The 14731-nt window shown below is 39.1% G+C and overlaps 1 protein-coding gene across 2 annotated transcripts in view; it reads left to right on the top strand.

The window, feature by feature from the left end:
• The first annotated feature begins 2285 nt into the window (after nt 1-2285).
• MOV10L1 (Mov10 like RISC complex RNA helicase 1) overlaps nt 2286-14731 on the top strand; it is a 32509-nt gene continuing 20063 nt past the window's right edge. Inside the window, exons 1-8 of one of the 2 annotated variants that reach the window (XM_027679229.1) lie at nt 2286-2467; nt 5571-5755; nt 8151-8307; nt 8736-8848; nt 9657-9847; nt 11930-12070; nt 12931-13172; nt 13306-13501. In XM_027679229.1, coding sequence (XP_027535030.1) covers nt 2389-2467; nt 5571-5755; nt 8151-8307; nt 8736-8848; nt 9657-9847; nt 11930-12070; nt 12931-13172; nt 13306-13501 — 1304 coding nt within the window. In that variant the 5' untranslated portion in view covers nt 2286-2388. Of the gene's footprint in view, nt 2468-5570; nt 5756-8150; nt 8308-8735; nt 8849-9656; nt 9848-11929; nt 12071-12930; nt 13173-13305; nt 13502-14731 lie in introns of those variants that run through there. The other variant, XM_027679230.1, reaches the window with a different exon arrangement.

Here is a 14731-nt window from a genome sequence, read left to right as displayed (position 1 = left end):
AGTTAGGCCAAAAGATCTCAAAAGCATGACAATCAAATCAAATCGTGAGCAGCTATGAAGAACTACTTACTTCCATCACAGAAATTACCACTGAACAAATTCAGCTGCCTGAAGCGGCTGTAGCAGATACTTCGTCATTTGCCATAGGCTGTGCACCGCAAGCATCCCCCACAGTAACCACAAAAAACAAAAAAGAGATTGATAATTATAAGTGAAGTCTCATAGTCCTACTTTTGCTATCAGTAATTAACAAAAAAGCATTCTATCCTGGGCCAGTTTCTCTAGCACTGAACCCAGGCTCACACTCATGTTCCCAAATCAAAATGCGACCAGCACCTGAAGCTCAGGTGAAATTTATGTTTACCGTCCTGCCCAACTCTTCATTTTCCTGATGAGTTATTAGTTGCACTACATTTTTATTCTTTCACACAATATTTAATTACACTATTCTAGCTCATTACCTGTATCCCTTGTTCAATATTTTCAGCTCTTTTAAGAGCAGCTCTTCAATGTATTTTGTTTCTCTGAAGCTGATTCTTCGGTCCTTGTTTCCTAGCTCATGTGTTTGGGCATGTACTGAACCAAGAGCAAAATGCAGGTCCAATAGCTTCAAGTGGATGTCTTACTCCCCCAGTATACTATAAAATTCTTTGGATTTAGTCCTTCACGTGAATCATCACTTGAAGAGTTTGAACAGGTTTCATCAGCATACAAACTATTCATTGTATGCTGTTAAAACTCTTCTAGTTTTATGTATGTCATAAACACATCATGGTACAATTTTAAAGGACATCTAGGCTGAATAGTGTTTTTTTCTCTTGCAATAAGATTACAAGAAGCACAGCCTGAGAAGTCTGTTATAAGTTACAGAATCTTCAGGCGAGTATTTTTGCATGTATAACTACTTCTCCAAAAAAAAACTATTTCTTCATCTGTCACATTTTTGACAACTAACAGTCCCCTGCCTGCACTCCACTGGAATCTCAGTGAAAGAAAAGAGTACCTAAAATTCTTTAAATCAATGTATCAAAAAGAGACTATCACTCTTTCAGCACTTCTCTAAAAACATCACTGACTACAGATACTCATACACATTTCTCCTCCCAGTAGCATCATCTCAGTTACTTCAGAGTGAGACACTGGAACCCATGCGCAGTTACTGGCAACCAGAATCTATTCTGCTGTAGGAACTGTATGGAACTCTATAAAGTGTTAATCTGAAATATATTCCTGGACCTTCTTTGCCTAAATAATCCTGAGTGAACCATATAAATAGAAACTAAAAAGTTGCCAAAGACAACTGCTGCTTTAGTGACAGAACTTAAATCACAGAATGCAATGAATCACTCTGGCCTTTCCACAACAGCCACCGTTTCCCATAAAAGTATACACTGCCTTGTTCAAGTTCCTGAAACCACCTCCTCTAGCAGTCCTATGTGGCAGTTCCTATTGAAACTACTGGGATGCTGAGCTCGTCAACTCAAGAACTATGCTTTGTGAAACAGTATTTGTTAAACAAGATATAAAGGGGGCTTATACAAGATACCTGAAGCATACTGTGTGAAGTGGTAAAAATATGAACTATGGAAATGGTAAGCAAGTCACTAAAATTTTATTTCCTCTAGCACCACAGCAGCTCCTGCATTTATGATATTATGACAAAAATACTTTTTTTTTCTGTTAGGCAAATTTATCATGTTCTAGAGCTTACCCTATCATTTTGAAACTCACTGCTCTTGAGAGAATAGCGATCCCACAATGTGCAATTTGCACACGCAAACTCTCCCACGCACTCCATTTCATCTCACCGGATGGGCTCCATGCCTGGCTCATTCCCAGGGCCACACAAGCGCACAGAGAGCCCTCAGCTCAGCGGCTGCCCCTGGGTTTTCCCTGGTCAGGACATCTCACTTACTGAAACCGTGTCACAGCCTACGAGCACAATTTGCGACAGCACCACGAGCAAGCAATGGGCTGCATGCTCCGCTTGGCTTTAAGCTTTTCTGTGGTAACCACGTGTGACACCACCTTTAACATGCCCACAGCCCTGCCAGCTGAAACGCTACAGACGGAGGCCCTCTCACCCTCCCTCCTGTCGACGGTGCCACCATTCGGTGATGACCGGGAAGAGGAGCCCAAGCTCCCATCGCCAGATCTGCCCCTTCCCGGACCCAGCGGCGCCGCCGCCTCGGAGCCGCGGGAACGGGCGTGCCCGAGGCGCGTGGGCGCTCCCACGTGACCGTGAGCGCGCAGCGCGATTGGCCGAGCGGCGCGGGGCTCGAGGCGCGGCGGGGGCAGAGCTCGGTCCGCGGCGTCGCGAGCGAGCGTTGTCCGTGTGCTCCCGGAGGCGCTGCCGGAGGCTTTGTCTCCGTTCTGAGCCGCTCCGGGATGTTCTGCCTCCTCTCTAAGGCGCTCTCCTACTTCTGGAGACGTGCGGGTGACGAAGATGAGAGATGGGCGACCTCAGGTAGGGGTTCCTGGGCCGGTTGTGGGTTCGTGGTGCGCTTCAGAGCCGTGGGGGCGCTGGTGCTCTCGTCCGTCACGTGAGTGGAGCTGAGTGCGAACCTGTTTCCTTAAGAAAGGAAACAAGAATATTGTAAGGCAGCGTTTTGACTACAGAAATGTGGGAGCGTTCCCAGAAGTACTTTTTCACTGTTTCCTGCGTAGAAGAGGTTACGGTGTAGGAGGAGTGTTGTGGTGGATGCTTTGGGTTCACAAGTTCCCTTGTGCTACTGTCTTAATAAATAAAACTTCATTTTATGTGGGCTGTAGAATGGAGATGATGGTGTATTCTTTCATATTCCAAAATGGTAGACATTTCAAGTGCTTTTAGTAGGATTGTTCAATGTAGAAAAAAGTGCCTTTTCATATTTATGAATGCTCAAAGCAAAAAAAGATTCCTTTCCTTTTTTCTTGATTGTGAGTGCAGCTAATAAAATGTTTAAAGCCTAAACTAGCGTGCTTCAGTTCAGCTTTAAGCCTGAAGTTGCAGTGCAATGCAGTTGATTGCATGTTTGTGTGATATGTAAGGAGATAGTACTTATAATCCAGAAAACTAGAAGCTCCTGTGGTTCTAGGAAAACAACACCACATCTCAGTTCAGAAGTGTATTAACTGTAATATTTTTTTAAAAATGAAGAATTATTTTGTGCAGCTTGTTTAATCTTCCTGCTTTTTCAGTATAGAAATCTTAAATATGTTAGATTTATCATACAAAGTGTGCTGAGAACTTTCTTTTACTATGGGAAACTTTGAAAATAGTTGGTGCCCCAGAGCTTTTGGGAGTAGCTCTTTAGCTTTGGCTGGAGCTCTGGGGAAAAAAATAAGAGAGCTTGACTTTTGAAAGAAGGGGCAGGCAACTCAAGATGACTGCAAGGGTACCATAAGGTTATTATGCCTGGAGAAAATTAAAAAGGTCAAAACCCAACTAAACAGTTTCTGTAAATATGGTAGCAACAAAAGGAGAGCTAAAGAGAAGCCCCATCATTTTTTGGGTATGGAGGGAAACAATGATAAAGGATGAGGAAAAGGCTGAGGTACTTAATACGTTCTTTGTCTCAGTCTTTAATAGCAAGACCAGTGCCCACTGAGCTGGAAGACAGGGATGGGGAGCAGAATGAAGCCCCAATAATCCAAGGGGAAATGGGCAGTGACCTGTTACAACACTTAGACACACACAGACCTACAAGACTGGACAGAATCCACCCCAGGGCAGTGAGGGAGCTGGCAGGAAAGCTCACTGAGCCACTTTCCATCATTTGCCAGCAGTTCTGGCTAAGCAAGGAGGTCCCAGTACATGGGAAGTTAGCAAATCTGATATTTTTCTACAGGAAGGGAAGGATGATCTGGAGAACTACGGGCCTGCCATCCTGACCTCAGTGCCAGGGAAGGTTATGGAGCAGATCATCTTAAGTGCCATCATGTGGCATGTGCAGAACACTAGGGGATCAGGCCCAGCCAGCATGGATTTATGAAACACAGGTCCTACTTGTTCAACTTCGTCTCCTTCAAGGACAAGGTGACCCACTTAGTGGATGAGGGAAAGGCTGTGGATATTTTCTTCACTGATGACCTGGACCAAAGGGTCGAGGGCATCTCGGTCAGTTTGCAGATGACCCCAAACTGGGTGGGAGTGTTGATCTGCTGGAGAGTAGGAAGGCTCTGCAGAGGGATCTGGACAGACTGGATCGATGGGCTACGATGGGCTAGTTGCATGAAGTTCAACACATTTAAGTGCCAAGTCCTGCACTTGGGTCACAACAACCCTGTGCAGAGCTACAGGCTTGGGGCAGAGTGGCTGGAAAGAAGCCCAGTGGAAAAGGACCGGGTAGTGCTGGTCAGCAGCAGCTGAACATGGAGCCAGCAGTGTGCCCAGATGGCCAAGAAGGCCAGTGGCCTAATATCTAATTAGATATTAGAAAAAATTTCTTCACTGAAGGAGTTATCAAGCATTGGAACAGGCTGCCCAGGGAAGTGGTTGAGTCCCCATCCCTAGAGCAGTTTAAAAGCTGTGTGGATATGGCTCGTAGGGACATGGTTTAGTGTTGAACTCAACAGTGTTCAACTCCCTGATCTTAAAGGTCTTTTGCAACCTAAATGGGAAAAAAGACAGGCCTACAGAGGCTGGAGAGCAGCTGTGTGGAAAAAGATCTGGGGGTTTGGGTGATGGCAAGTTGAATGAGTCAGCAGTTCCCTGGTAGCCAGGAGAGCCAACCATGTCTGGGAGGGCATCAGGCAAAACATCACCAGCTGGTCGAGAGAGGTGATTGTCCTGCTCTGCTCTGCACTGGTGTGGCCTCACCTTGAATATTGTGGGCAGTTTTGGATGCCTCAGTACCTTAACTATAATGGTTTGATGTATCCAGTGGAGGATGAGCAAGATGGTGAAAGGCTTCAAGGGTCACATTTATGAGGATCGTCTGAGGACTTGGCTTCTTCAACTTGGAGAAGAGAAGGTTGAGGCACGACCTCATCACAATTGACACCTTCCTCAAAGGGGGCAAGTGCAGGGGGAAGTGCTGATCTCCTCTCTCTGGGGAGCAGGATTAGGACACGAGGAAATGGAATGAAGCTGCACCAAGTGAAATGTAGATTGGACATTAGGAAAAGGCTCCACACTGCAAGGGTAGTCAGTCACTGGAACAGGCTTCCCAGGGAAGTGGTCACGGCATCAAGCCTGTCAGAGTTCAAGAAGCATCTGGATGATGCTCTGAGTCATATCGTTTTGTTTTAAGTAGTCCTCTGAGGAGCAGGGAGTTGGACTCGATGATCCTCATGGATCCCTTCCAACTCAAGATATTCTATGTTGTTGGGGTTTTTTTTAATGCAGCTTAAAAATGTGGCTTTTTACGATATAGTTTGTATTTAACTACCTTTATTAATTGGTTGAAACAATAAGTTGCCATAAGACTTCAAGACTTAAGTGTAAGAGTAATTAGTTGGCGACTGTTGCTATTTTTAATTGGCTTTTTGATAGAAGGAATAGCACTTGAGGTAGCATTCATGACTTGTTGCATAGTTCTGTAAACGCGTGATTTGGGCTTATATCAACACTTTTCCTCTTGATGCAGGTGATCAAGAATTGAAAAAAGTACAAGGAGTAGTGACAAGACTTTGCCATGATTATGGGATGATAGATGACATGATAGTCTTCACAAAGGATGTTGTTACAAAAAATATGTTGCTGGCCATTGGACAAGAAGTTATTGCTACAGTGGAAGAAGATAAAACATCGGGTGGCCTGAAGGCTATCAGGGTAAGAGGTGAAGATAAGCAGTAGTCTGTGTAAGTACCTTGAGGCTTTGTTTTGGAAGTTGCTATAGTTCTGGCCTCACAAATTCTACAAAATAGGAGAAATTGCCAGCCCTTCTCCCAGTGGAGATGAGTTCTTTTTCAGTTTTTTTAATTATTATTTTATTCCATCTCCCTTAAAATTATGTTTAATAATGATTCTCTGAATATAGGTATAGATGTAGGGGATATGAAACTACTGATTGAGATAATTGCATCAGAATTTTTTAGTCATAGCTACTCCGGATCTGTGCATAACTTTTCTGAATTTCAAAGTCAGTTTTATGTTACTGTTATATGAATGCATAAGAACATAAAAGCAGGGGCCGCAAGTTCACTCTTTTTGCACAGAAGTGAGTAAGAACATAAAGTTCCCTGTTGTAAAAATTGGCAAGTTAATGTTACAGACAGTAATAAAAATGGAGATACCCATACTTTGCTTGCTTAACACTTCGGTTGTAAATCTATTTCAAGCTTGATTATACCTTGTCACAAATTTTGAGGGGAGTTTTTCTCAGCGTATTTAATGTTGAAACCAATGCAGTTTCATTGATTAAATAAAACTGGCGAAAGACTGTTAGTGGGGAGAGAGTTTTATTGTGTGATTTAAAATGAAACACAAAAGGAAAGTGAAAGAGAAGTCTTGTTTCTAAAGTATTACCAGCTCCAGTGTTATCAAACACCTAGTGTCTTGTAAGAAAATCTGTCTCTTCATATTTCCTTTTGTTTCTTCTTTTTAAATTGAAATTAATTTATTATGTAAAAACTAAATATTGTTTGTCCAACAAGCAGTCTCAATGCTATTTGGTGAAATAGTACCCACAGTCAGACAATGGATTAGTTTAAATCTTACTTTTTCTTCCTTGTTTTCCTTCTGACTGAAAGCTTTCACCATGCTGTTGAAATATTGTTGTTGCTCCAAACCACATAAACCTGGCAACTGAAAAACTACATAAGGATCTACAAAACAAGTGTAATGGTTTAGCAGTTGTGGGATGTTTTGCTGTGTGTTCTAGATAATGGCATTTTCGAAAGATCTTTTTCTCAAAAGTATAGTGATTTATCTTATTACTGTTTGTGAGGCATAATCCTACAGGCATCTCAGACTGTTGGCAATGTAGTTTGTGGCTGCGTGAAAAGCTGAAAACTGAGTTTATGCCAAAAGCTGACTGGACTCCATAGAAAGTCAAAGTCCAAGAGCAGTCTTGATTTCAGTAAGCAAGAAGAAAAAGCTCATTTCTTCAAAGTCTGTTCTAAGTATTTGAATAAAAACCTAAACTCATTCTATAGTTTTTGATGTCTTAAATTACTTTCCATGTAGTTGCACAAACTTGACTCACTCTGAGTTTGATAAGAACAAACACTGTAGTCTTTTTAGAGGACAGAGGCAAAGAGCTAAGTCTCTTTTTAAACTCCTCATCGGAGGAGAAAATTTAGCTTCCTGACAAGTATAATCATTAAATACTGTACAAAATGATGCTTTACCACGGATACTGTCACCTTCCAATTAACTCAGATATTCTTGCTGAATGTGAAGGTATGTCTGTCAGACTGGAGCAAAACATAGATTTTTTTAATTATTATTATATTTTTTACAGTAAGTTCTCATGTTATCAAAAGGAATATCAGGTAATGATAGTTCTTTAAATTCAATATCACTGGATTGAGTAAACAGTAGCTAAATATTTGTAGTCTAACTGTAGTGTTTGAAAACGCTGAAATAGAGGTAGACATAGGCTATTTATTACTATCTTAAATGGTAATATGGATTATGTTCAACAAAACAAATCATATAAAAATTAGCATCATAGTACAGTTCAGATTGGACCAGACTTCTGTAAACTTAGATTTGAGGTGGTGCTATAGAGAGTCTGTGAGATGCAGCTCTAGGAGTTTTCTTATTCAAATTATTGAAGAACAACTGAGGGTCAATCTGAAAAAGTGTTTATAAACACTATCTTAGAGACATATTTTTTGCTTTCTGAAACAGTGATCAGCTCTAGGTCTACTTGTGTACAGTCACATTGCTGAGGGTGATTCTCTTGTCAATATGAAGAAAATTCTTAAGTAGGCCTAAAGCAAGGGAAACCTGAGAAAGATTTGAAAAATCAATGTGTAATGATAGTAGTTATCAGCGTTGCAGCATACAGCAGATTTTTTAAAGGAGAAGGTACTTACTGTTTACTACTCATTGTTTTTGTGTACAAAAAGTAACAGCTACAGTGACTAAATAATTGTCTAATAAGAAGCTTTGCTACCATAAGGAATTGAAATTCTGATATTTATTGTAGGAATATATGTTTAACATGTAATTCTAAGTATCAGCTGTTTAAATGTTGGAGTTATTTTTATATTAACAGATAGACACCATCCAGGATACACAAGAAGACTTCAGTCCTACTTTTGATGCCTCTGAACTAAATAACAAAACATTAATTGGCAGTATTACCTCTCTCTCGAAGCATGGTGGCTATATTAATCAGAATACTTACTTTGCAATGGAAGATGTCTGGGAAGGTGTGTAGGGGCTTTCTTGTTTCCTCTTTCTTAATATTTTCGTGTGTACAATAGAAATATCTTCTGATAAACTTGCAGTTGAGATCCCGAGTAACTTCTAAAGAGTGTGTGCAGTGAAACACCCATACATGGGTGAAGAAAGCTACCTGTTCATTCGCACTGAGCACGGCTTGTGTAAAGTTGAGTAAGCATAAGTTACATGTAAACAGGTGTATTTTTCCACCAGCATCTCTTATGTAGTTTGGCATAACCTATGGGGAGAGGAACTGCGAAGTGAAGTTTGGAGTCAGTGGATCTGAATAATGTATTGTCCTGGATTTTACTTAACTTACACTAGTTCTGTAGGGAAGTAATGTAAATCGATATATTAATAGTAATTAAATAGTATCAATAGTAATTAAACTTAAGAAATGTTCCATTTTATATAGATTTCAAACCCTATGAAGGTGATTGGGTGCAAGCAAAGTATTTTATTAATTTGACAACATGGAAGAGTGAAGCAGTTGCTGTAAGGCCTTTGAGATATAAGCAAGTAAACAAGGTAAACATTCTGCACATTGTTTTTGGCAAGAGGAATCTTGTGTGAAGTGGGGTTTTGAAGTTGGTTTAAGTTGGGAATATTGGTAGATCTTCTGTTATACATCTTTAATTAAAAGATAAAATGTATCAATTTATCCATTTGTGGGATTGTTTCTAGAATAACAAGGCTTTTTGAAAAAGTGTACACATTTTGGTTTGAACAGAAGGAGTAACTAACTTATCATCAGTTGTTGATTTGAGTGCTTACTATTGGTTATAATGAGGATGTGTGGATTTTCAAACTTTTTAAGAAGTCATGACTGTGGAATTAATTATGTTTAATTTTTCCAAGTGTTTTGGCTTAAAAACAACCATTGTCTCCTTCTTTAATGAAAGTATCTGTTCACTCTAATAGTGCATATATTAGGTCTATGGTTTATTGTCTTTGTCTTAACTGTATATATTGAATATTTGCATGTCAAGCATAGGAAAATATTTCTCCTCTTGTGCCTTCTAGTACTGAAGTATAAATTAGGTAAGTTGATCTGTCACAAGAGAGGTATTGTAATTAAGGCAAATGTACATATTGTATTATGCACTTAAGTGGAACTTCATGCTTATCTGAAGTACTTGTTTTTCTTTACAATTTTAAATCTAAAGACAAGCACAGGTTACAGATCTAGGTTTACTCCCTCTGAATAACTGAAAGTTCAGAATGCAGCTTTGTTAATGCTAGAAGGCCTGTTTCACAGGACAGCAATACGCAATGCTATTATGTCTGTCAGCTTAAGCAGATAATATCAAGTAGCACTGAATACAAACTATTACAGGTTCGCATTTCCAGCATCTGTGGAAGAACTGGGACAGTAGATGAGAGTATATTTTTCACTTTGGATTCCTTGAGACTTCCTGATGGCTATTCACCTCGTAGACATGATCTAGTGAATGCAATTGTGGTGGAAAGCAGTCAGTCGTGTTATATTTGGAGAGCTCTCTGCCTGGTGCCAGTCAGCGAGGATGGGTAATATTCATTATTTTGTTCCCTTTATAACAATTAGAGATGTAGTGTAATTATGCAGCTTACTTTCATTGTATCTGTTAAACGAGAAATACTATGAATTCTTCCCTAGTTGTCTAGAAGGCATGATAGATCATTGGAAAAATCAGAGGGTGTTATTATTTGGCCCTTGCTTTTTTTTTTTTTTTTTCCCTTTCCAGAAGGTGAGGACATCTATACTTACTAGAGAAGCAAAACTACTAGCAGCTAAGCTCGGCGATATTGCTTGGCAGAGCAGGAGTTTTGCATGGCTTTATTAGAAAAATGCCAAGCTCATGCTCTTACCTTGTTTCCTCTAATCTGTGTTCTTTTAGTGGGGACTTGACTGTTCGAAAACCATTCTCAGTAAAACTGATATAAAATGAATGTTTCTTTAATGCATTTTGCTTAAGTTATAATGATTGCTGAAATATCTGTCCTAAATGGAACAGTCAAATAATCTGAGTAATAGAGATTAATTGGGCTTGCAAGTATTGAACTGAGAGGTTCTGCAGGTACTTTAGATGACATGTGATGTGAGGATCAGGAGAGATTCCAGAAGAGGTTGGAAAAAGCAGATGATGTTCAGTATGGAGAAGAAGTAAAATTTAGTGAAATAATCAACTTCACAGATATAGAATGGCAAATAGTAAGTAGCAGTTCTGCAGCAAAGATCTGGAGTTTGACCTGTGAATTTAAGTGTCTGTCCTGAGAAAAACAAATACCAGCTAAATAAATAGGGCTGCTACCTGTAAAATCTATCACTTGCCATGCTAAGGCCTTGGTAGGATTACAGAGTCTGATTCTGCAGGCCAAAAATAAATTGTCAACCAATTGCAAAGTCCAAGGGGGAGAGCAAAAGAACATTGTGATATCTTTCAAACGTAGTCTTTGGGAGAACTTGCCTTTGAGAGATCTCCAGGAAATATAGCTAAGGGCAGTACACATTTTCAAAGGATCTACAAGGAATGGAATAAGATGTTTTCACTGACGATAACAGATGAAATAGATTTAGATTGTACCTAGCTGAAACTTCAAGTCTTGACATCATTTTGCAAAACAGTACAAATTGTTCACATATTTTTTCAATTGGACCTGTTTTTAATGATGGATTTTATACAGAAAATTATTACTAAAGCCAAATTACAAAAGTAGACCTTAGGGTTGATTTCTCAGGCTTAGTGTACATCCTACCATATCAAAAAATTGAGGCAGCTTAAGCTGCAAGGGGAGACATCTAGTGGGCTTGGCTAGTAAATTGATGTAGCTAATGAAGAGCAGCTGCATTCATTTTCTACTTCAGTATGTTAGATAACTCAGGAATACTTAGAGTGTGTAAATATTGGTGAGATTATTAAAATATTTTCGAGTTATTTCCATACCGCTCCATCTAAATGAATAGTTTCTTAATTGCAACGTAAAAACAATTTTAAAAAATTGTTTCTACAGGTAGAAGGAGATTAGAGCTGTGGTCAGTGTTTCAGACTGGAAAGAGCATGTGACTGGTTTCACAGATATTTTTTTTTGGTAGTATGCGTGATTGAAGTTTTCAAGGGTGCTTTTTGGTTTTCATATGTTTTTTAATTTCTTCAGTTTGCTGTTTTCAGATTGGAGCAATTAGCAGAAGATGCAAGTGCTTGGGTTAAAACACTTCCAGTCTAGTAATTTTATCACTTAAGCTCCAGTTCCTACACATGACTCTTGCTCAGGAACTGCTCTTTGTTGTGTCTTTTTTCAACTCGCAGGAAGATCCATAATGGCTTCAATCACTGTTTGATTCAGCTCTTCAGCAAAGATTAGCTAACTTCTCAATCATTTCAGTCGTGTCCAAAGTTTTATGCTGGTTTATTGTGCTGCTGACAAAAGCTTGTTGCTGCTTAAATTAGGAAAGGTAATCCAATTGCCTTGGAAGTATAAGTGGCTGAGAAAAAATTAACTCTCCCACCTTCTTCTTTCTAAATATTGTGACTATGCCTTTGTATAGTGCTTCTTAAACTTGTGCTGAAGCAAAGATATTTATTGAGTCTGTTAGTGTTTAAAAATTGCTACCTAAAATTATTTTTACAGACAATCTCACTCTAGTGGAGGTAATACAGATGAGCCTTATGAAGACTTAATGAGAGATAAAGGACAGTTGAAAATATCAAGAATGACTAACTTTGGAACTCTGAAGCAGGGGGAATCTAAAAGAATTATCATTTGGATAGAGTAAGCCTTTCTTTTTGTTTGAAGTTTTTCCATCACTTCGTAGTCTGTAAACCTGTCTTTCAGACAGAAGCCTCTTGTAGTGGAGCCTTGTGATTTTTAATCTTCAAATAATCTCCAGGTACTATGGAAATAAAGAGAATTTAACATTAAATTTAATGTCTGTAGGGTAACCTTTTTGATATTGAGGATTTATACTGCAGAGAGTGCATTAACCCTCCCCAGTCCTATATCTTTTTTCAATCCTAGTCAGATCTTTCCTGGAATAAGAATTGAAGTAAATCCTTTTACTTGTAAGTGTGTTCAATTTAAACTGCAGATACACTGCCATCTTAAAAACCTTAGAACAAGAGGACTGTTACATACTCATGTATTAAAAGCAGACCAGATTTTTTTTCTAATTTTTTTTAAATTTGGATGCCAAAGAACTATGTTGGTGTATCCTTGAGAGGTTTTTTTGTTTTGGTAGTTTTCTCTATTTTTTGTGTTTGTGTTTTTTCTTTCACATCTGGGCATAAAGTCTTAAATGAAGACACACCTGAATACTCATTATTTGTTGCCCTATATTCTTCCCTAAGAATTAGTTACCTACTGATGAATTTTAAGCTCTCATAGATTTTTATTATACACAGTATTTCTGTATGCTTCTTATGGTAGTTGATGTGACCTAGAAATATTAACATAAAGTAGAGGTTCTAGTCCTCATGAGTTAGAAGCAGCAGTGCAATTTCTTTCTGATAGCAGTTTTGAAATAATGGTGAACTAACCTGCAGGTGATTGTACTTGACTTCAGGTAGAATTAAACTTCTCAGGAACATTCACTATGCATTTAATTATGTAGCTAATCACATAACTACTTCTAGGAATACAGGGAGTGTACCACAGTCCTTAATCAGCTGCAGATTAGCTGGATGGGTGAAAGACAAACAATTCAGTGTTCAGATTCCTCAAAAAGGTGAGAACAGTCCAGAAGCATATCTGCCATCTTTTCCAATAAGTCAAGAAGACCTCTCAGAAGATGGAGTTAATTCATTTAACAGCAATGGAGGAACAACATATGAGTCATCGAACAATACATCCATTATAAAGAATGGAGTCATTCCAGGTACAGTGAAATATTAACATTTGAATGCTGAATGTTAGCTCCTCAGGAGACCTGTAGGTTTGTTTGAGAAGACTTGCCTATGTTAGCAACAGCAATTGTGGTAACAAAATTTGTTATTATATGTTTACTACAGAAGGAATGAATTTTCAATATACAAATTTATCAAGGATTGAAGAAAACATTTCCCTGGTGAAAGATGAAAATCTACAAAATGGAGGAAGTGAGCAAAGAGAACATGTGGAGCAACCAATAAGCCACGGCAAAATTACTGGAGAAACTGTGATACCACCAGGTGGAAAAACATTCATAGTGATCATATGCACAGCTGTGTAAGTATTTCTTTCCATTGTTTCTAACCAATACAATGGAAACAAGTAATGAAAAGAGACTTAATAGTTTCCTTATTCTGGGTGTTGTTCTCTTCTTGGTGTGTCGTGGTTTAACCCCAGCTGGCAGCTCAGCCCCACGCAGCTGCTCGCTCACTCCTCCACAGCGGAATGGGGGAGACAGTTGGAAGAGTAAAAGTGAGAAAACTCACGAGTTGAGATAAAGACACTTTAATAGGTAAAGCAAAAGCCATGCACACGTAAGCAAAGTAAAACAAGAAATTCTTCGCTTCCCATGGGCGCGCAGGTGCTCAGCCATCCCCAGGAAAGCAGGGCCGCATCACGTGTAACAGTGACTTGGGAAGATGAATGCCATCGCTCTGAACATCCCTCTTCTTCCTTCCTCCCCCAGCTTTATATGCTGAGCGTGATGCCATATGGTCTGGAATATCCCTTGGGTCAGTTGGGGTCTCAGCTGTCCCGGCTGTGGCCCTTCCCAATTTCTTGTGTACATTCAGCCTCCTTGTTGGTAGTACGAGAAGGGGAAAAGGCCTTGACTCTGTGTAAGCACTGCTCAGCAACAATGAAAGCATCCCTGTGTTATCAGCACTGGTTTCAGCACAAAGCCAAACAGAACCCCATGCTAGCTACTATGAAGAAAATTAACTCTACCCCAGTCAAAACTAGTAGATGGTATAGTGTAAAGTAAGCCAGTACATATATTAGCAAGTTATCCTGTATTAGATTTTGAAATTCATTTTGTCATTTTAGTGCTCAATTCTGATTTTTATTGAAAGAAAATAGTAATAGTTAATGAAGTAACATAGTGGGAGTAGATAATGTCTGTAAAATGACAGTCATGTGAACATAACAGATGGTTATATTATTTGCAGGAAATCCATTGCTCTATGAGCACAAGAGCTATTGCAGATTTCCTGGGAATTTTTGTGTTATATCTGATACATTTCTTCAGTCTCAGTATCGTGTATTGCTACATGCCTGATCTCAAGCTTTCCTGTTCTGTGATGGGAAATTCAAGTTATGTATGCTGAAATAAGAAAGAAACAGCTTTCTTCATTGAAGGAGTAATTCATAGAGGAAGTGGTTTGCAGATATTAAAAAACCCTTGAAAAACAAAAAATACTATACTGTACAAAATATTTAATTAATTTATTTAAGAGAGTGGCTTTGTGTGAGCTTCTTCAGAATTCAAGTAGGAACCTCATGCTGCAA

This window comes from Neopelma chrysocephalum, unplaced genomic scaffold, assembly GCF_003984885.1.
Source record: "Neopelma chrysocephalum unplaced genomic scaffold, ASM398488v2 Primary Assembly neopelma1_45, whole genome shotgun sequence".
In the NCBI taxonomy this organism is placed as follows: domain Eukaryota; kingdom Metazoa; phylum Chordata; class Aves; order Passeriformes; family Pipridae; genus Neopelma; species Neopelma chrysocephalum.
This window is presented reverse-complemented; position numbering and strand designations above follow the sequence as displayed.